The sequence below is a fragment of the Gadus macrocephalus genome, chromosome 15, assembly GCF_031168955.1.
Source record: "Gadus macrocephalus chromosome 15, ASM3116895v1".
Classification (NCBI taxonomy): domain Eukaryota; kingdom Metazoa; phylum Chordata; class Actinopteri; order Gadiformes; family Gadidae; genus Gadus; species Gadus macrocephalus.
Genome location: NC_082396.1, coordinates 1,401,641 through 1,424,047, shown reverse-complemented (window position 1 = coordinate 1,424,047; position 22,407 = coordinate 1,401,641). Strand labels below are relative to the sequence as shown.

General features: G+C 43.4%; 1 protein-coding gene across 1 annotated transcript; it reads right to left on the bottom strand.

Annotated features, from left to right (window-relative positions):
• Nucleotides 1-1,933: 1,933 nt before the first annotated feature.
• LOC132472830 (rab11 family-interacting protein 2) lies at nucleotides 1,934-14,571 on the bottom strand. The gene is made up of 6 exons (XM_060072622.1): nucleotides 14,383-14,571; nucleotides 13,409-14,011; nucleotides 10,505-10,926; nucleotides 9,395-9,731; nucleotides 7,913-7,979; nucleotides 1,934-5,708 (listed from the first exon to the last, which is right to left on the bottom strand). The coding sequence occupies exons 2-6, from the start codon at nucleotides 13,759-13,761 to the stop codon at nucleotides 5,484-5,486; spliced, it is 1,404 nt and encodes a 467-aa protein (XP_059928605.1). The 5' UTR covers nucleotides 13,762-14,011; nucleotides 14,383-14,571; the 3' UTR covers nucleotides 1,934-5,483.
• Between the last annotated feature and the right edge of the window lie 7,836 nt (nucleotides 14,572-22,407).

Sequence of the window (22,407 nt, the reverse complement as noted above, 5' to 3'; positions counted from 1 at the left end):
GGTCTAAAAAAGCACGGTTGCCCAGTGAATTTACCCAGTGACTTTCTCGCCATGGCAAAATGACAGACAAATTAAGAACTGACAGAACAGGTGAAGATGTTAAACATCAAAACATTGTTCCAAGTAAATGGCAGCAATCAAGTCACTGAATAAATATAGGGCGATGTGGTGGTTTGGTTTCATATCCTGAACCCTTTTGAGTAGCAATGCTGTCAATCCCCAACACACTGTACGTCTGTCCTGGTCTGTGGTGGCCATTTACTTTTGTTTTGAGCTGTTTTTTCATGGAGAGGTATCACAGAAGAAGAAAAAAAAAAAAGGTAAAAGACTGCGACATCTCAAAAGGTTTCAGATACACTTCTTGCAAATTAAATGGGCGTTTTAACGAGCAACATCGCTGCTCGGTTGACAAACCATGCCTCTTCTCTCTTTTTGTTTTGCAGGATGAAAAAGCATGGGAAATTTTCAAGAACAAAAGAGCCACTTAGAGAAAGGAGAAAATAGAGGCTGGACACAAAAGGGCACAAATTAGCAACTCTAAATGGCAGTTTAACCGCCGCTTCCAGTAGAGATCTAATAAATTAATGTAATATTATCTGTCACAATAATAATACAACAGGTGGTCCATTTATTCCCTGTGATGTATACACCATTGATCAATTTATGCAAATACTAAGGAATAAAGACGGAACTTGCTGAATCATATATGTACATACTACAGATAAATCATAATGTAGCATATAGCTATGCATATTTAAAAAAATACTCTCTAAAAAGTATATTCTTTTTGAACAGTGTATTTATTGAAAAGAGCAATACAATTGTGCTTGTGCCATCAAAAAACATCCAGTGGATTGCATCAAATGACAATAAATGAATGGGAATTGGTGCATTACAGAAAGCGTTTAATCGTAGCTCTACTTGATTACTTGCACTACTTGATTTGGTGCTAAATACAGCTGTTGCTATTCATCATGTTATTTTGCATTACATTTAAAACTCAATGTTTATGAACAGCACGGGGTCCATCAAAACCTTTCATTCCCTTCATTGATGCACAGCTTTAAGTCCTGCATACGGGCTGTTTTTTAGGAATTCAATGTGATAATATGCATGTGTAATTCAAAAATATAGAATTGGATACATTTGTGGCCCAAAAAATGATAAACATGTAACAATGATATAAAGTATTGTAATGCAAATCCTGCCAGGGTACAGTACTCGTGCTCGCTATTGTCAGGCCGTTTTTGTTCGTAAACGCAATGCTTACCAGTCTTTTACATAATGTGAATTTTAAGGACTAAAAAGCTAACTAATAACTTTAATATAATCGTAGTTAGATAGAAAGTAATCTTTCTTATGTTTTGATTGTTGTTTATACGGTCATTATTTGTTTCGATCATAATATCAGCACTCAACTTAAAAAAATTGATGGAAGATTGTTAAAACCTATTTTTTTATTCCTATTTAAGCTTTCTCTCCTTTTCATCAAAATATCCATTTATTGTTTTGGTCTAGGTGTTATGGTCAACCCTTAAACTACTACTCGTTCAATACTCTGCTGGATACAATGTTTATCAAATTAAGAATTGATGGAAATAGTACTAAAATTGTAAACGTAAAATTAAAAAAGGGCTATACTTTGTTAAAGCCTTGTATTTGTTCAACAAATGGAATATAATTCAACATGTTTTTTTTTAACGTTAATGTTAAGCAGTTAATAGCAAAGCAGAACAAATAATACAAACATTTGTTTCAAAATAAAATGCAAATATCCAGGTAATAAAGCTTGTTGGCCAGTCATTATGCAAAAGTGCAAATCGTGTGAAATAATGACTATTTTAATTTTCTAAAATAAATATTTTAGACCTTAAATGTGTCCACTATTTCTAGCACTTTTTTTGTAATTATAAGTGACAATAAAATAATAGACTTATTCATTTTATAAATATTTATTTTAATATCTACTGTAGACAGGGAATGTAGTACTTGATTGACTTGAAAATGTGTAAAAATGTGTGCCGTTAGAACAGACATTTGTGTCACATAAGGTAGAAAAACATAATAAATATGGTCCAAATTTAGGTAAACAGTTATGTGTCTTACAACACGAGGGTAAGAAAGAAAAATTAAAATAGTCTTTACTTTGAGAATGCTTAAAACTTAAAAAGTAAAGAAAAGGTTCAATAAACTCATTAGTGTAAAGCTTTGTGAATTAAAGTATTAAGACAATGATGCATTCCGAAGCCAACCACCATACATTCAGTTGAGGGAAACGTTGGCTCAGAATTAGCCAGGGCTCACAAAAGCGATTAAGTGTATTTACCTCAGACAGACCTACTTAGCAGCAGACATTTTTTTAAAAAACATTTAGCAGGTTAACACTTGGTGAGGGGGGAAAAAGAGTTATGTAGTTGCAACTTTTTTTGTTCTGTTTGAACTTGTAAAATTCCAAATATATCCAGTATATCACTTTGTCACACGTGTAAGTTAGTGTAATACAGTGTAAAGGTCAAATATAAAAACCATCTCTGATTAACACATCTGAGACCAAACGTGTCCACATGAGCAGAAGGGTAAGGTCACGTAAACTCAGATCATCAGAGCGAGTGATAAATACATGCATCCAAACACAACGTACGTTTCGTGTAAATGTGTTCATTTAGTAGAAGACAAAGCATGGTTTAATGTACACCTCTTCTTTTCCTTTCCTTTCAATTGGCTTCAACGTAACAAATGTAAACCTTTAAATTAGTAACTAAACCATATAGTATCAAAATAAAATAAGAATCAGCCTTTCCCATTCCAGAGAAGAAAAAAAAGTACCATTACCGAATATAATCATGTATATATATTTCTTTAACACTAGTTCAAACTACCAGCAACATTTAGTAGCACATTTATCCCACAAGCATGTAGCATATGATGAATTCAATAGAAAATAATAAAAGACAAATTATAATTCTCCGGCCGAGAGTACATATGTAGTTAGGAGGATATTGCTAAATATGGAAACAAAACCACGCAAAGAAAACCTTCAATATAAGCCGATATCCAGTGTAAAAAATGTACGCGTCTTTGCAAAAATAAAATCTGGCATAAAGTGACATTTTACTTCATAACATACTTTTTATTCCCAGCACGGCCATCTTCATGAGTTTAAAAGCACTTAACCTCAGCACCCAATTGTTTTCACCATTGTTCCCATGCCCCAAAACCCACCTTTCTGGTGCAAGTAATTGCAAACAGAGTAAAATAATTTTACCCAAACTACAATGCAGTACACCCGGAAGATGTTATGTGTAACAGTATACTGCACTGTGCCTGGTTTATGCAACTGTATCCCATAATGTGTGACAGAAATGCATGCTTCTGGGCTTGAAGATCAGAATGCATATTAGGAACACATAACTGACCAGTATTAATTACGGCAATAATGGTGGTTGAAATTAATAAAAATGAAGGCAATTTTAGGCAATTCTAACGAACTGGCTTATGTGCTTGTGGGAAAATGAAATATCGTGTTCACTTCTTTCCTCAAAATGAACTATTTTAGTATTTTGTTTCTCTACCGAGAATGACGTTTTTGACATCAACTAATAAATACTGACATAATAAATAGGGCCCTATTACTTTGCTATTGTAATGCTCGGATGTCTGTGTGGTTCGTACCAAGTAGAATAAGGTCCGTTTAGTATTTTCAGCATTGGATAAAGGATTTTTAGCTGCAAGTAGACAAACTTTGGCAATGTCTGCCAATACCATCAATGGTGACTTTAAATTTACAGGATTAAAATCACGCAATGACCATAGAGGATCTCCAATCCATTCTACACAGGCCCGCCATTCCTTCTGCTGCACTTAGGGGGATACGTTTCCACCAGGACAATGATCCTGCACATGCATGGAGGCGGGGCGGACACTGGGCCGACATGTCCTGTGCTGTCGTAGCTCCTTCTCCTCCACAGTCACCTAACCCTTGACCCCCATTAGGTCATCCCCAAGGGGACAGGTCGGAGGAGGGAACGGCACAGCGTACTGTCACTTCCACAGGACACTGTAACAGAGCCGCTTGGAGAACAGGAGCGGACACAAGAGGGCAAGCTACGATTAACGAGAAACATGAACAGGTCGACCACGGAACACGTTCTTAAAGTTTAGATTATTCTGCCTCTCGGTTAATACCATCTACAAATTGTTCTGGATTTGTATCGGTGAAAATAATACATATTAACAACAACGATCGTGTATGCGTATTTAAAGTAAACATTTGTTTTTTAAATAAACAAAGAAAGGGGTTTTGGGTCGTGAACAGATACTTTTGGACTACACTTGTAAAATGTAAAAATGTACTGAAAACTGTGTTAGTGTCATAGCTTCTGCACCAGTCTACCTGTAAGTATTGTTGCACATTGTTAAAGCGGAGGTATACTTTTCTGAGCGATGACAGTGACAGTTAATGGGGGTTTCCCTTCAGTGGGGTCACTTAATTCGAAATGAAATGATTAATAATTGAACGGTATTACATTCATAAATAAAGATTGTGAAGCAAGTAAGTGTCTCCAATAAATACTCAGCGTTGGCTATCCTAGTGAGGGGGGGCTGTGGCTGCAGAGGCCAGTGTGGGGCCTGTAGTGGCCACTAGTCGGGTGTAAACAGAGCTATTGAGGGTGCCATATGATCAACACCTTGACACCCACGTCCTTTAGCAGACAGCATACCAACTACTACTGCGACCGGGGACACCTGCTCATCACAAACGTAGCTCCAGTCATACCAGGGGCTGCTGGCATCCATAGAACATGGCAGCCAAACACACGAGGAAGACGCTGCCACTTCATGCATGGGATACGCCTGAACTTGGCGTTCTCTTAATAGCCAAGGCTATTTATTTAATTAGAGACTTCAGTTGTCTTGTTAGGGTTACGTCATCAAAGCGGCGCGTACTCCCCAACAACCTTAAGCATCATTGGGCGCAGAGAAGGGGTGGTGGTGGGGATATGATTGGTCTCGTCAGCCATGTTTAGCCCCCAAATGCCTTGTTAACAATCTGTATCAGCCAAGGATTAGGATCTCCTGGGTGAGCCTGTGAAAAGTGTTTTGATTGTTCGGCAAGATGGTGCACCATAGTTTCATTTAGTAATTGAAAGAAAATGTAAGAAAATCCAAACCAAAGAAAAACTCAACCTAACCTGATGTATCATTTATCCCAAAGAAGAAACCACGGAATTTCCCCTTAAGGAACTAATACTTAAAGCATATGTAATTACATTCAATTACTCTGAGCGGAGTAAAAATAAATGATTTAAAAAAAAGATCTGAAACTAAATAAAAATATATATCATAAATTTGGCATTAGTCAAACTCCTTTGTACAGTCTTACTTTTCCAGTAAGTACTTTCTTCCTGACTACAGTACCAGTTAACCAGCTCTCTCTGCTCCTTCACCTCTGCCAGTCTGCAAAAGGCATTGTTCTTTGATCCTCACTTCTTAGAGATTTTACCCGCCTTCCTCTTTGGCTCGTAGGGGGTCCGCAGGATGCTGGGGGTCTCCTCCATGACGCGCACCAGCAGGTTGTCGATGTAGTCTTCCAGCTCCCGGATGTGGGAGTCCTTCTTCCTCACCACCTCCTTCTGCTTGATGAGCTCCCTCACCACCTCGTCGAACGACAGGTTGCTGTAGGCGGCGGCCGTCTCCCGGGGGGGCACCTGGAGGCATGAGGCGGATGCTGGTTGAGTGGTTTCATTGTCCACCAGTTTACGCAACGTGTGGATCTTCTCTAATACATGAACTGCCACACAAACGTAAAACGGGATTATATCTTTCGATCTAAATGAATGAATTAACGTTTTCCCTTCGGGCCTGGAGCTGACAGACGTGAGGGATTTGATGACAGCGGAGTTGGCATCTTTCAGTGTGTGGGGTTAAACAAATACCAGACAATCGGTTCACACGAATATAAACTTGCATCACCAATGAGCAAAATAAATGAGCCCCAATGAAAGAATAAAAGAAACGAGTATCATTCAACGGCAGGTAAAAGGGTATTGCCGACCTATCAGTTCCTCGAAGGCCCATATTAGTTTTTTTCTTACATTCTGTGGGACAATGTGCCGGCCTATCTCACCAATAAAAGGTCAGACCCTGAATCCAATCCAAGTCTAAGCCCTATCTGTGTTGGAGGAGGAGGAGGAGGAGGAGGTGGTGGTGGGGGTGGTGGTGGTGGTGGTGTAGGGGGAGGGTTCCACGGTACAGTACGTGCAGACCATACCGCAAGGGCACAAGAGGAGCTGTAATAATTTTTAATGAGGGACCACTTTATCAGTGCAGCGCTGGGCGGCCTCCCCCGTACAGAGTCTTAACCCTGTTTTAAATACCACGCTTATCAGCTCCCACTCCCATGCACTAGTCAGCCCGCTCTCGCTGTATATAAAAGACAATGCACCAAAAAAAAAAAAAAGAGAAGACGAGAGAGCCCAGATTGGGCCGGCTTCCCTCCTATCTTATCGGTTTTAACAACACACACAGGCTACTGTGAGGCTTACACGCACTGGGAACGCTTGGAGAACAGTCTGAGTCACCAATTCCTCACAGACAACATGGAGAGATCTTACGGGGGGAAATACTACTTGTGGGGCTTTTAAAAGCAATAGGAGCCAGTCCACCCCAAGGAAATTAGGGCTGCTTTCCACATACCAGCCTCGCTCCACTGTCCACACACACACACACACACACACACACACACACTATGTAATCAAGCGCTATAACGGCTAGTGACAAAGGCCTGGAAATGACCATGAACTGGCACAGTAATGATGACCATTTTCCTGCGATCAGCAGCGAGAGGAAGATAAGGCGCACACTTGGCATTCTCCACTTGTCTCATTACTATTTCTAATGAGCTCAGCCTCTAAAAGCTCAGTCCTTTGAAATCGCTCACTGTCCACACCACCACCTCCCCCACCACCACCTCCACCACCAGCACCTCCCCCACCATCACCACCACCAGCCGCCTCCCCACTCCCACTCTCTCTCCCTCCCCTCATGTGGTTAATTAGCCAGTGGAGGCAGAGGAAATGGGAACTGCCATGTCTGCCCGGGTGCCTCTGCCTCGCACAGGGGGCACATGTGTGGCTACCGACAGCCCTCAACACCCACGGAGGAAGGTGAGGAAAGCCATTATCAGCATTCACTTTCCCATTTAGCCGGCACTTTGTCCGCCCCTATCGCTGACATAGAAATGCCTTCCTTCTCTCTCTCTCCGAAACGCTAAGGTTTGTTTCGGGAAATAAGCAGACACACAGTAAGAAAGAAAAAAAAAGCATATGATGACAGTATCTTAAATACCAACTACCCGTTTGCTCAACAAAAAGAAAAGGGGAAGGAGACAATAAACTCCAATTACAGAGCGAGTTTAACAAAGTACTACAGCTGACCTTGGAGACCACGTTTTCACACCGCCTCGTATAATGACGGGATCAGAGATGACAAACAGTGTGTGCATCGGCTAATTAGTTGAACGGCAACTCTGGATTTCCTGAAAGGCCTCGGAGATCATCCTCACCAGCTGCACGTCAGACGAGACTGAAAGTTCTCAATTAAAAGTACACACAAACCACGTGGCTGCGCCACACTTATGTTAAGGGCCTATAGCTTTCCCTGGGATGTTAACAATAACCGTCTCTGGATTACACGTTACATTGAGCCACAACAACTCTGTGTATATATTAAAAATAAGTCTTATTTTAAATCTAAATATCACAACATTTTTAATTTTAAATGTCATTGTTATGTCTCTATTTTCAATGACGGTAAACACCCTGTTTTCCCAATGAGAGCAGGGTTATTTTGACCTCCCTTAAGCAACAATTTACCAGCATTGTATGAGTGAGTGACTGGGATAGCGTCTTACATTTTTCTTGACATCTCTGGTTTTCTGGCCAAACTTGAGGTCCCCTTTTGCTGTTGGCTTTGAATCACTGCAAAAAAAAAAAAAAAAAACAGCAAGACAACCTTCAATGAAAAATCTAATACATTAGCTTGAAAGAAAATGGGACGGTCGGGATCAATATCAATCATATGAGGTCTTCAATTATTTTGTGTGCGGGGAGATACAAATGTTATGGTCCAAACCACTGTTGCTTTTATTCATCTGCTATCACCGAGGCAGCGGTATGGTTGATGGGCTGCTGTCTACGGCGAGATTAGTGGTTAATTGGTTGGTCTATCGCTCTGAAAGATCTCATTACTGTAGCTCAGAGGGCTCGGTTATCAAGCCCGGGCTCTCTAAAGAGTCACTAATGACACCTTCCAGTCTGATTAACCAGGTCTTAAACACAGTGCTCACCCACACCGTGCCAATACCTGGCCTCTGTGTGCAGGAGAGGAAATGCATGCGATAGGTGCAAGGAAATACATGAAATAGTGCTGAAAGAATTCTCTTGAAACAAGTTGTTTAAAGAGGCAGAAAAAAAAGGAACTCCTTTGATGAAACAGAGGCTGGACGAGGCCATGAGTCACAAAGACGGTTAGGAACTACATTTTCTGTTTTTGCCATTTGCTTACGGTTCATTTTTCAAGTGTCCTTATTTTTTTTAACCAAGTGTCCTTCTCATTGGGCCAATGTATACTACAGCATGGTCTAAATCAGGATTAGGGTCAGACATCTGCTGTTGAGGTGTTGCTGCCTGGTTTAAATCAGGGTTAGGGTCAGATGGTGTTGAGTCATTACTGCCTGGTTTAAATCAGGATTAGGTTCAGACACCTGGTAATGAGTTGTTACTGCCTGGTTTAAATCAGGGTTAGGGTCAGATGGTGTTGAGTCATTACTGCCTGGTTTAAATCAGGATTAGGTTCAGACACCTGGTAATGAGTTGTTACTGCCTGGTTTATATCAGGGTTAGGGTCAGATGGTGATGAGTTGTTACTGCCTGGTTTAAATCAGGATTAGGTTCAGACACCTGGTAATGAGTTGTTACTGCCTGGTTTAAATCAGGGTTAGGGTCAGATGGTGATGAGTTGTTACTGCCTGGTTTAAATCAGGGTTAGGGTCAGGTGGTGATGAGTTGTTACTGCCTGGTTTAAATCAGGGTTAGGGTCAGGTGGTGATGAGTTGTTACTGCCTGGTTTAAATCAGGGTTAGGGTCAGGTGGTGATGAGTTGTTACTGCCTGGTTTAAATCAGGGTTAGGGTCAGGTGGTGATGAGTTGTTACTGCCTGGTTTAAATCAGGGTTAGGGTCAGGTGGTGATGAGTTGTTACTGCCTGGTTTAAATCAGGGTTAGGGTCAGGTGGTGATGACTTGTTACTGCCTGGTTTAAATCAGGGTTAGGGTCAGACACCCGGTGTTGGGCGTCTCCACCCCATGGGTTAGGTCAGCGGTACGCGTCCGATACCTGGATTTGAAGGGGTTGGTGAACTGCACGTCGGCGCTGAAGGGGTTGGCCACGCGCAGGTCGCTGGTGCTGCCGGTGCGGGCGCCGTTGGCCGCCTTGCGCGCGTCCTTCTTGCCCGTCACTCGCTCCAGCAGGCTGACCTTCTCCTTCTTCTGCCGCTCGGCCCCCGGCTCCCAGGCCGCCGCGCCCCCACCCTGGAAGGGGTTGGGGTTGTGGTTGCGGGGCAGCGTGGCGTACTTCTGCGGCAGGCCGTCGCTGAGGTCCCCGAAGGGGTCGTCGCCGCCCTCCACGCCGGCGTAGTCGGGCACGTCGCTCTGGGAACGCCGGTGGGGCCCACCTGGGAACGCCAACAACGCAGGAATGTCGGTCAGAGCGGGGCCTTTGGATGCATTTAAGATATTTGTCCACGGTTTGTGCGTTTGCTTATGTTTGTGCGTTTGCTCAAATCTTATGATCAGTTTGATTCCCTCCATGCTCCTACTGCTCAACACGCATCGGCTGTGTCTCTCTATAACCGGCACTGTACAAGCATGACCCAATATTGGTTCATCAAAGTAAGACGACATTAAAGACACGGCTCTCGCTAAACACGCCGAGCATCGGGGCAGTAAGACGTCAGATCGTTCATATCCTCATCGCACTGTGAAATCATACCATGCAACAAACTAATTATTTTTACTAATTTGTGATGGTGCGTGTGTCACGGATAGGGATCGACCGATATATCGGCCGATATTTGCGTTTTTTACGTGTATCAGCATCGGCCGATTTTTGTTGCAGATTATTACTATATTACTATACTATATTTGTCTATGATGTTGATTGAGGGAGCAAAAGCAGTATCGGCTCCAAACATCGGCTCAGGAATATCTGTCTCGGCGTATCGGTCATGGCTGACGGAAAATAATCTGTCTCGGCGTATCGGTCATGGCTGACGGAAAATAATCTGTATCGGCGTATCGGTCATCGGTTAAGGCTGACGGAAAAGAATCTGTATCGGCCCTAAAGAATCCATACGGGTCGATCCCTAGTCACGGAATAGCGCATCAAAACGTTTGAGAACCGATCCACCGAGCGGCCCAGACGGGCTCCCGTCTTCCCTCTCCTCACCGCTCTCGTCGATGGAGTTCATGGAGTCCAGCTTGGGCCGGACGTGGCTCCCGATGAGGTCCGACATGGAGTGCGCGGCGGACAGCTTGTGGGAGCCGGCCAGCAGCTTCCTCTTGGCCTTGGTCTCGGGCGGCGGGGCCGGGGCCCCGGGGCCACGCGGGGGCCCCGGCGGCGGCGGCGGCTGCTCCGGGTCACACAGGGCGGAGCGCGGCAGCACGGCCGAGGACGTGTCCGAGGGGAGGTCGTGCTTGCGGCCCTTCATCTTGCCCTTGAGCTTGGAGAAGGGCGAGCGGGGCTTGTCCTTCATGGAGGACAGGTCGAACATGCTGGCTGTCATGTTGTTCCTCATGAACTGGATGCTGACCTGGACGCGCCCTCGCTCCTTCCTCTTCTTCCCCGGCTTGGACTCCAGGGCGTACCAGCTGGGGGGGGCAGAGACCGGTGTAGACCGGAACGTCAGAGACCGAGCGCTTGATATTTATAGAAAGGTGAAAGCAGTCGGGGCAAGCAAAGCAACAGTCAACACAGTATGAAGCCAAACAAACTTAAAATCACCACACACTGGTAGGCTGATTCATTGATGGAAACGACGCGTTTGGCTGTTGCTTCGTCGGGTTCACTCGTCAACAAACAAGCAATAGTCAACACAGTTCATCTTGCCAGCGTCTATAACTCAAATGATTCAGTCACTGAAGCAGGTATCTGAAACACTAGAGGAAGCCAAGTGGACGGACAGTCACTCAAATTCAAAGTCAAAGCACGTTCTGCCATTGAGATAAGATCGTACAGGCCTGATTCCATTCATTACAGAATCGGTAATTGACATTTGTTTATGTAAAAAAATATACACAGTATTTTGATCATTTGACCCACCCTAGCTAACAAAATGTATTTTTGTGTGTGTTTTATTATGCTCTTCAGCTCTTTGTGGATAACCAGTAAGCCTGTTTATTCTAACAGCTGTGATCTGAATGTCATTCAACAGTTACACAAATACTACAGCTTTATAGATTTCCTTTACTGGCTCGAATTTTATTTGAATTTCAGGAGGGAAACATTTATTATTCAAAGGATAAACATTATTTCCTGCAACCTAAATGTTAAGAAATAGCCTAGCATTGAATAATGATGGTGCGCCATTTCATGCTGCTTTTGGTATCTATTTGTTTAACCCTCTTTGCTTTCTCGACCAAAAGTAATGGGATTTATGACTTAACCATGACGGAAAAATTTGACATTTGCACAAATCTGGCCTTCAGTCAGTGCTGCGGCGAGCTGTGGCAACAACCCGTTGCAGGACGGCCCTGCAGTTCATACGGGCTAAAGAAAGCGTGAAGTTCCCGTGGACTATACACAAACCTGCCATGTCAGTTTTCATATTAACGCAACCATGAAAAAAAAAAACACAAAAGAAAAACACAAGACTACGTCAAGAAAGGGGTCCGCTTCGAGGGACTCAGCGAAGGGGCTCCCAGTAGCCCCCCGTTCCCAGTGGAGCGAGCCCAGTCTGCCAGCGCCGCTGGAGTGGTGCGCTGCGGGCCGGAGCGTCACGTGCGCGTCACGTGCGCGTCAAGGCCAGACGTAACCTCCCGCCCCCTCGGAACCGCCTCGCTCCCTCCCCAACCACAACGCTGGTGGGAACCGCCACACACACACACACACACACACACACACACACACACACACACACACACACACACACACACACACACACACACACACACACACACACACACACACACACACACACACACACACACACACACACACACACAGGTGCTCGATAATTAAGGGGGGGAGGCCTTCTCGGGTATCAGGACGGACGTTCCTCCTCGATACGGCGGTTCAAAACAACGCTGTGAACCACTGGCGAGGTGGCACACCGATATGGTACAGTATCTACAGTACGGCCCTGATAGTCGGGGAGCATTCGGGTCGGGACGAGGCCAAAGGGTTCACAACGGGGAAATATCCACGACAGCGTGCCTGATGCGACATCTTGTTTGGGCCTGCAGATGAACTCAACCTTTACAGTAACTATGCCGATAAGGAAACACTGTGATTCCCTGGAACTGATCGGGGAAGAGGAACCAGATTGGTATCTGTGTACCTGGTCAAACCTCTTCTTTGTCTTGATTCGGTTGTTCGGGGCCCATCGTAGGACAACAATTGCACATGGGTGTGCCGGGCTTAGTTGGCCAACACCCACATATTGTACTTAGCTGTGACACCACCCCATGACACATGGGAGCTTCTGGATTACCATTTACTACCTTTATGTTTTTCAACACATTGTGCCGAGCCTGAGCAGCACTACTAACAACTAATCAGACATGTTTGTCCAGCTCCACCACATTCAATTTAGCTGGCTGCTTCTCCCGAAATCAGGACGGAAAACACTGAAATCCACGTCCAGATAATCTCACAACTATGTGGGGTATTTAATGGCTAAGCTTCTTGTGTGTACAGTATTAAAGTCCCAACCGGAAGGAGCAAAGCTAGTGTTATTATTTTTTACATAGCAACAATGGATTCCCTAGGGAAGGATCCCAGGTGTATACTCTACCACAATGGGAGATCACTGCACAACTTAAACCTGCTCGATGCTTTTCCACCAGGACCATGAATTATATTCAAAATGTATTTAGTTGAAAGAGTTTCAGTCCAGCTAATCTATTAGTGAAAAAATGACTATTATCATGGTGTTAGTCCGACCTTTTATTTAGTCATCCTTCTGGATGTGGTGTAGTAGAAGCCCAACCTAAAAGGGTATATTAGTACTTAGTGTTGTATAGTTAGGCACCACAACTGCAATATATTAAGAGAGCTCTTTTGAAAAAATGTAATAGATTATTTCAGGGGTGGATAAAAAGAAAAAAACACAGACGTTAATTAGACACTTACTCTGTTTTCCGCCGTTGCTTGTTGTCAAAGATTTCATTGAGGTTGATGAACCTCTGGCCCAGGAACTTGTCCATGCCGACCAAGGAGCGGTGCATCACTATGAAGCAAAGCTCGTACACCTCCGGGTTCCCCTCCAACAGCAGCCCCGGCAGCTCAAAGGAGGCTTCTTCCCTCCAGATGGGCTCCAGTGTTTTCTCTGACACGGATGTGGAGTACTTTTCCTTTCCCAGCTGGATGATAGTGTAAGCATCATTGGTTCCATTCTTGCCTTTGGCTTGCAAACCGGTGGCTTGCAGAACAGTGGCTTGGACATGAGTTGGGAACCACTTCTGAGACTGCTCCAACAGTGACATGGTTAGCTCGTTTTTATTTGTAGTGGTGGTGGGGCATTAAATTGGTAAGTTACATTCAATTAATCATAAATTATTTTTTAGTTAGTGTTGTATGCATGAAGCATGATTTGTTATGGCTATGGGTTGGTTGACATGTTGCTGCATAGAATAGCGTTACTACGACTCGTCATCGAAAGGAAAAAAGCCAAAACAGGTCGTAAATCAGAGCCAGCCCCATTTTTACATTATGTCCAAGCCACTGACAGGTCACCTGCAAATACGAAGAAGAACGGGGAATATAAATCACGATCACGATTATGACGATGTGGATGAAGATTAGTTTTGGTGATTAACTGCAGTGACAGTCAGTGACAGGCTTTAACAGTTACAACTGCATATGCAATGAATCAGATATGTTCAATGAAACGTATTGTCATTACATCAAAGGTAAGAAACACGTTAGAAAGACAGATTCCTACTGGTCTGAGCATTAAAAGGAGAACGCCATTGGTATTGTACAGTGCTGTTGAGGGAAGCTATGTTGCTGTATTCATGGCTCTAAGTATTGTTAGCTGAATCCAGCTAGCAGCCAATAACTTACAATTCCTTTACAGACAGGCCACTGATTATATAGTTACGTACCTAAATGCCGTTTCCCACCGGTACAAGAAGCCGTTCATGCCTTCTGCATAAGATGGGCTGCCGTACACTAATATTTTATTACCCGATGTTTATTAGCCGAAAACAATCTTATAAATCTTACGGATTCTGGTCATAGGATCCACTCGGGCAGGGGCTAGCTTTACTTCCTGATGTGACGTCATTTCCTCTCGCAGCGTGGAATGTCTGTCAAACACACCCGCGAACAAAGCGACTGACAGAAAAAAAATATGACTAACAATAACCAACGATAGACAAAAGAAAATAGACATAAAACAAAAGTCTGTCAAAGGGAGCAATTTATATCTATCTAATTCAACACATATTCATATATCAATACAGTAATACAGAATCCATAAACCGCTTTAAATATAATTGTATCTGAAGCAGAACTACATACATGTATGATAGAATAAATCATACATGTATGTATTATTTCATATCTCTTTAAAATCTGTGCACTGTGTGTGTGTGTGTGTGTGTGTGTGTGTGTGTGTGTGTGTGTGTGTGCGTGCGTGTGTGTGTGTGTGTGTGTGTGTGTGTGTGTGTGTGTGTGTGTGTGTGTGTGTGTGTGTGTGTGTGTGTGTGTGTGTGTGTGTGTGTGTTTGTGTGTCTGTGTCTGTGTGTGTCTGTGTGTTTATATTTGTCCATGTGCGTGTCTGGGTCCGTGAGTGGTTATGTGCGTTTGTATGTGTGTGTGTGTGTGTGTGTGTGTGTGTGTGTGTGTGTGTGTGTGTGTGTGTGTGTGTGTGTGTGTGTGTGTGTGTGTGTGTGTGTGTGTGTGTGTGTGTGTATGCGTCCATGTGTGTGTGTGTGTGTGTGTGTGTGTGATCGCGAGGCTGCGTTTGAGGCAGGGTGTCTGAGAAGTGGGACGGAGGGGCACTTCACCTGAGAGGGGTTAATCATACAAACACCATGGCGCTGACATGGAGGTGCTGATAAAGAGCCCACTTCAGTGAATAGAGAACTGCACGTCACCCCACTTGACAAGTACATGGTAACCAAACACACCTGCCTCTGTTGGTTTTATCACAGTGCTACAAACACTGCAGTATGTACATACCACAAGCCTCAAGTTGATGGGAGGCCATCCATCAAAGGGAGATTACCCTTCTTATCCAGAGAACATCTCTAAATGAAATGCTAAGGCTTTGTAAAATATTGGGCTTTTAAAAAACAGGGTATCCACAAGGCGATCCAGATTTGGCACGTACCATTGTGAATCACATGTCGGTAATAAACACAGCCTCATGAGTGTGTTGTAAGGCACAGCACCTGGTAGAGCTACTCCCAGCACTGTGAGATTTATTTTTGCCCTATCAGTATTCACATTCCTTCTGCATAAAAATATTTGATTAGGCCTATCGCTTGTGGTTAGCAGTCATTACACAGATCTTTGTATTGGCAACGAGTCAAACATGTCCATACACTGTATCCAGCAAGCAGCGATGTATCTGGGAAATTAATGACTTCAATAAAAGGAGGAGATTTATTAATTTAACCCTAGCATTTCTTGTAAATAATAGTAGATATATGTATATTTAAGCACAAGCAAGCACACACAGATGTTCAGTTTGTATATTTATGTATACATATATATGGTCTTTATATTTTCCTCATAGCGTTGTTTGACATCACATGGTAGCCTGGGCCCCATGTTCAGCCAATAGGAAGCCTTTCCCTTTCATGGCCGCCGTGCCCTCCAATCTCTGGCCACGGTGAGTCAGATGGCTCTGGTTTGGGCCGCTCTCTCCAACACTATGCAGGTTGTATTACATTTATTAAACACTTTGGAAAAACCTCTGGCTGCAAGATTGTCCATCTGTCGGGGACAGCCTATAATATATGAAGAAAGCATTGAGCACGAGGGGGAGGGGGGGGGGGGGGGGGGGGATGGGTTGGGGTGTGGGGGGGGGGGGGGGGGGGGGGGGGGGAGATGGGTTGGGGTGTGTGGGGGGGGGAGAGACGGTTGTGACGTCACCGCTGCTCTTAATGCGGTGCAGGTCTCCGTTAGGGACGGATGACGGATTTAAAAGGCCTCGCTTTTAGCCCGAGCGAACATTTAGATCACAGATGAAATTTAATAAAAAAAGAAGGAGAGAGGCTCACAAATCACCCCTGCTTTACTCGCAGGAATGTTTTTTCTGCGCGCAAAGCTTTGATATATCGGTGCAGATGTGCGCCTGGGCGCATGATGAGCGAGGTAGAAAGAGAGGGCCACTAGGTCCGGCAAACTTGTCCGTCTCTGCGGCTCCTGGAAGGCAATACCTCAGCGATCTTAGCCAGAAATGCATGCATATAACTCAGAACCCAATGTAAAGATCACCATGTGTACAGGCAGCAGGATGTACAATACCTTGACCCGATTGTTGACTGGATTATTTTAAAACATTGTACCTCGAGAGCCGCGCCACTTTTGATCCTGTTTTTTTATGTGCTTGGCCCATGGACAGGAACATGTCACGAGTCCTGGTTTGCATGATGAATGATGATTTTTAACATTTTAGAATTTAATTATATGCCCTTTCAGAAACAGACATAAATATTAACGACTTAATGGTCTTCAAAATTACAATGGAGCATAATGATGCTCTCCTGGTTCCAGTGCTTGGCTCTTGGGTCCTTCTGGGTTGTGCTACAGGCCAGCTGCTTTTAAGCAAAGTAATGCTAATTGCATGCAAATAAACAACAGGTTGATGCCACTGGAATGCCGTTAAGATCCAGGTCCCCAAAAAGAAAAGAGACGAGATAAAAAAAAAAATTCTTCTGCATTTGGTTTGTGAGCAGAAGTTAACCTAAGAGACTCAGGGGTCATGCATGCAGGGGCCAGGGGTACAACAGGTGTGTGTCCCCCCCCCACCCCACACACACACACACAGATACCCCGGCCTGGAGGAAGCACCTACATGTGTGTGCCCTGTGGACGCCTTCAGCGCCATACAGGATGGAATAATTCATCAAGAGGGGATGTGATGTGGGCTTCACAGCCACACTAATGACAAGAGCATGTTGGGAGGAGGAAATGGTTCAACTAGTGACTGTTGGAAAAAAAAAAACATGTGGAAAATACCGAAGATTTGGGCAAATTACAGCTTTTCTAGTTCGCTTTTTGTGGCGATTGTAATGGCGATCCCCGTGTGATCACATATTTAGCATGCAGGCATTTGCATTATTGGCTGACTTAAGTTCGATACGTTTTTTTAGGTAATGTCATGCCATAATGCCAATTATTTAGCGTAGTACACTACTTAACGCATTCCACAAACATTTAGTTTTAAAATATTAAATAGTATGTGTACCGATTTGACAAATTCTTTACTGTAATGTCTATATTTAAATCTATAAAAAGGCACTTCTACACATGGCATTTTCCTGATTAACCTGCTGAAGAGATGCATAATGTGGGCTTACGTGTGAAGCATAGCTTTGTGATGGAAACAAACTCGTGATAAACCATACGGTAGGCGGTATCGTCATTCATCCGTCAGCATGGGCACAGACAGCTCGTCAACGGCCCCGACAGTGAACAGCCTCCCACACAAACCTCGGCTTATTTCCACAAGGCAGGATCCTCCGTCAGATTCATATGTAGTGTGGTCATGTGGTTTTTCAAAGTGAATACATTTGTGGCCTGAAAACAAAGCTGCAGCTGGACAGTACTGTGTTCATACCAAGTTGAGGCATGAAACAAACAGGTATCAAAAATGGGAGTCTTATGCAATGCCCACCAATAAAATGTCATAACAATAACCAACATGTTATGGCAGCTTCTGAGTCTACAAAAGAAGACGATAATTACACTGCTTGTTTTCTCCATTTTTATTCTTTAGAATAGTGTGTGTGTGTGTGTGTGTGTGTGTGTGTGTGTGTGTGTGTGTGTGTGTGTGTGTGTGTGTGTGTGTGTGTGTGTGTGTGTGTGTGTGTGTGTGTGTGTGTGTGTGTGTGTGTGGGTGTGTGCATGTGTGTGTGTATGTGGTGTGTGTCGGTGTCTTTGTTTTTTAACCATGTGGATGCATGTATGTGTATGTGCGCATGTTTGTGTTTGTATATGCACATGTGTGTATATGTGTGTGTTTGTTGTGGTGCGTGTGTGTGTGTGTGTGTGTGTGTGTGTGTGTGTGTGTGTGTGTGTGTGTGTGTGTGTGTGTGTGTGTGTGTGTGTGTGTGTGTGTGTGTGTGTGTGTGTGTGTGTGTGTGTGTGTGTGAGAGAAAGAGAGCGAGGGAGAGAGAGTGAATGCACATAGTTGTCACAGTGCAACAGCAACAGTGATAACACATAAAGGAAACATGGTCCTCAAAGGACGGTGTTGAGACATGGTGTCCACAAGGTCACGCACTTTAAGATAATACTCCTTCCTCCATGGGTAATGCAGGAGAGGGAGCCATGACCTTTTTAGGTGCAGTGCTAAAGGGCATGAAAATGTGCAAGTCTTCGCCCTGGAATGATATGTGTCACAGATAACACCATGCATGACACGATGGGCTGTCAGGACAGATAATAGACGCGGTTCTCAGTGTCAGTGCCCCCAGGGAATTAGGTTTTTTTTCTGGAGAAAACCTATGTTTTGTGGATTATAATAAAGTAAAATAGAACATAGCATAATCACCAAAACAAGCAGCTCACAATTCTAGCTAACAAAGGAAGTTCGCTCGCAACAATATAGAACTGGTAGTAAATGTTTTTCAAGCATTTTGTGCATTTTATTTCATATACTAACAGTAATACCAGTTTATCATTGTATTGTAATATCATATGAATTATTATTATTTGTATTATTATCATCCTAATTACTATTATTATTATTATTACAATTCTACATTTTATTATTTTTTTATCAGATTAATTATTTTATAAATTATTGCATACATTTTCATATTTATTAATATATGTCTTATTATTATTATTCTAATAATGATGATATCTATTATTAGTATACATATCATTTTTGTTGACAGAAACATAATACAGTCAGAACAAAGCTGAGCCTCTTGTTGTGGTTCCACCACCACACTAGTTCTCTGTCTCTGCACAAAGCCATTGGTCATCGCTCCCATGGGTGGTTCTCTGCACGGGTCACGGAACCTGCGTCCCACTTCTCTGTCATCATCACTCCCTCTCTCTCTCTCTGGGACACATCAATGTCCCTCGTCCTAATCTCCCCGGAGTATGTCTTTGCAAGGAGTGATGTGTCTTCCAGATGTTGTGATCATGTCAACGTTTAGCTTTTAATGCACTTCCCCTCAGACAGGGTCCTCCTCGCCCATCACCCGCCGCCGTTGGACCAGAACAAAACTTTATTTATGCTCCCAGGGATCATTTCAAGTGACTTCAGAGCCCGTAATTGTGGGTCACATTCGAAGCGATGACATATTGATATTTTTGGGGGAATCATATTCAATTTGTTGCCGTGGTGACAAAGGTCGAGGTCTATCAGGATTCACGCAATGATAGAGAATTGGTGTTTTGAGTTTTGGGCCAATTTTTGACTGACATTGAGCACAAAAGGTTGCTCAGATGACATTAAGCAAAGCTGACAACTCTGATTGGTAATAGAAGCTTATGACCTTTTGAGCGATCATTTTGCTACTATTCTCCCACTCCAACCTCTGCATGCATGCATAGAATAGTGCATGTGCATGTATGTGAGTGTGTGTGTGTGTGTGTGTGTGTGTGTGTGTGTGTGTGTGTGTGTGTGTGTGTGCGTGCGTGCGTGCGTGCGTGCGTGCGTGCGTGCGTGCGTGCGTGCGTGCGTGCGTGCGTGCGTGTGTGTGTGAGAGAGACCCAGTGACACCGAACACTTACATGTAGACACATCTCAGGTAAAGACTCAGCGCAGGTTGTAGACATTTTTGTTCTGATTGGATTAAATTAGTCTGGGCAGGCCAGTTGCCATAGAGACTGATTGAGTCAATAAAAAAAGAAAAAAAGGCAACATCTGTGTTTGGCCTCTGTAGTTAAGGTTTGTCAAACATTTATCGTTTTGTTTGTGCCATGTTTTATCGGAGTGTGATGTACAATTTAAAGCTACACTACTGAAGTGTAGCACCTTCACTCATCCAAACATACACACAATCATACATTCACAAGGGCAAAAATAAGTGTTGAGAAATGAACCAAACACAGCAATGGAAAAACTGGAAGTGGAAAACTGTTTCTTTACAGACAGCCATGTTCCAAACGAAAGTTAATCTTTTACGTGCTGGTTAGATTCTACTATGACTATTAATATGATTACAAAAATGCCACAATATATTCTAATGGCATACCTGACAAGTAATACTTTCAATTGAAATTCATTATTACTGCTACAGGAGTCATAGCTCTGCACGGTTTCCCATTTCCTTGTAAATAGTTCTCCATTTTCAATTACGGAGACGTTTTAATATTATTCTAATGCTTTCAGAATCTTGCATGAAAACATGGCCTTTGCCAGGAAATCGTCTATTTTCCTGCAGAAAGGCCAATTTGATGCTCATCGTGTGCCCTGGTGCACCTAAGAGCTGTTTAAGGAACATCAATGAGAAATGGGATTAAATATTCCTGTATTTTGCTAATCATTTATGAAATGCATAATTATATCTCCCGCTTGTAGAATGGATTATCACACTCCCTTCTGCTCCCTCTCCTCTCTCTCTCTCTCTCTCTCGCTCACTCTCCCTCTCAACCTCACCCCTCTCTTCTACTCTCTCGTTCTCCCCCCTCTCTCGTTCTCATTCACCCCTCCTTCACACCCATCTCTCTCTCTCTCTCTCTCTCTCTCTCTCTCTCTCTCTCTCTCTCTCTCTCTCTCTCTTTCACTCTCTCTCTCTTTTTCGTTATCTCTCTTATATATATAAATATATACGATAGGTCCCACCACCCTGTAGAAGTGATATTATACATATGTATTTTGGAGTATTATACGTGTGTGTGGAGTTAGCCCAGCTGCACTATGGCTCATATTTCACGGGCGCGTGAATGTCTAATCCATGAAATGCGTGGGTGGCATGATTAGCACTGAAACCACAGAAAATAGGTTGGCTTTGAAACTCTGAATGTGATTCGAAGACGAAACTATGAATAATTGACAGAGAAAGGGGGGCTTCGTACATTTAGAACTCTAAAACACTGTTTATGACTAATTTTGTTAAGTGAAAATAAACAAATTCAAATTTGTTTCTGGGATTATTCGTTTTAAATGTCGTTGAGGCTCTGCTGGGAGGGTCTCCTCCGGCTCTCAGTCGAGGTGGATGTGTTGATTAATTAGACTTCACCAACCACACTCAACACAGAGAAAACCTCTAAAAGACCTGTACATTGTTTCATTTCTGTATTAGAAAAAAGTAGTAGTCGTACAACATTTAGTTTCAGTTCAAACATTAAAGGTTGTGTATTCTGCATTCCATGTGTAGAGCTCGGTGAAAAGTAGCTCTCCTCTCACGTATCCAACCGCATCTTTGTACAGACTCACGCATTTCATGCATGACAATAATGTTATTTCTCAACATTGCAAAAGCTTGACTCAAACCATGAGATTCCTGTTTGGCAGAAGAGAAGGGGCTAATAAATAGGTTTGTATACACGGGGGGCCACAGGAAGGTTTCTCTTCAGAAAGAGAATGATCATTCACATGGTGGGGGGGGGGCACAGTCGTTTCATATAAAGGCCTTAAACAGCCTCCTTGCCATTAGTGAAAATTCTGATCTGTCAGCAAATAGACAGAGACGGCCTGAGCGGGTCTGGCGTCCGGACAATAGGTGTAGGAGAGGAGAGAGGCTGGGCAATTATTAGAACTGATTGAGTACCGTTATTTATCTAAACAGCAGGTTAGTTGGCCAATCTCTCCCTTTGTCACTCGCTGGACATGTGAAAGGGGCACCACTTGGCCCAAACAGTGTTTGGTTCGCCGCGAGTGAGGAGTATTATACACTGGGGTAAGAGCTGAAGTGGGGCAGCTTTTCAGCACAGGGGTCGAATAATCCCACAGTTTGATCTCATGCTCCGGCAATGCCTCCTCCTTCTGCGAG

Excerpts from the sequence above, each read along its gene's own strand:
- LOC132472830 (XM_060072622.1), bottom strand. The coding sequence starts at position 13,761 with ATGTCACTGTTGGAGCAGTCTCAGAAGTGGTTCCCAACTCATGTCCAA. Across the intron at positions 9,732-10,504 it reads GAACTCCATCGACGAGAGCG|GTGGGCCCCACCGGCGTTCC; the intron begins GTGAGGAGAGGG and ends TGGCGTTCCCAG. Across the intron at positions 5,709-7,912 it reads CCAGAGATGTCAAGAAAAAT|GTGCCCCCCCGGGAGACGGC; the intron begins GTAAGACGCTAT and ends TCATGCCTCCAG.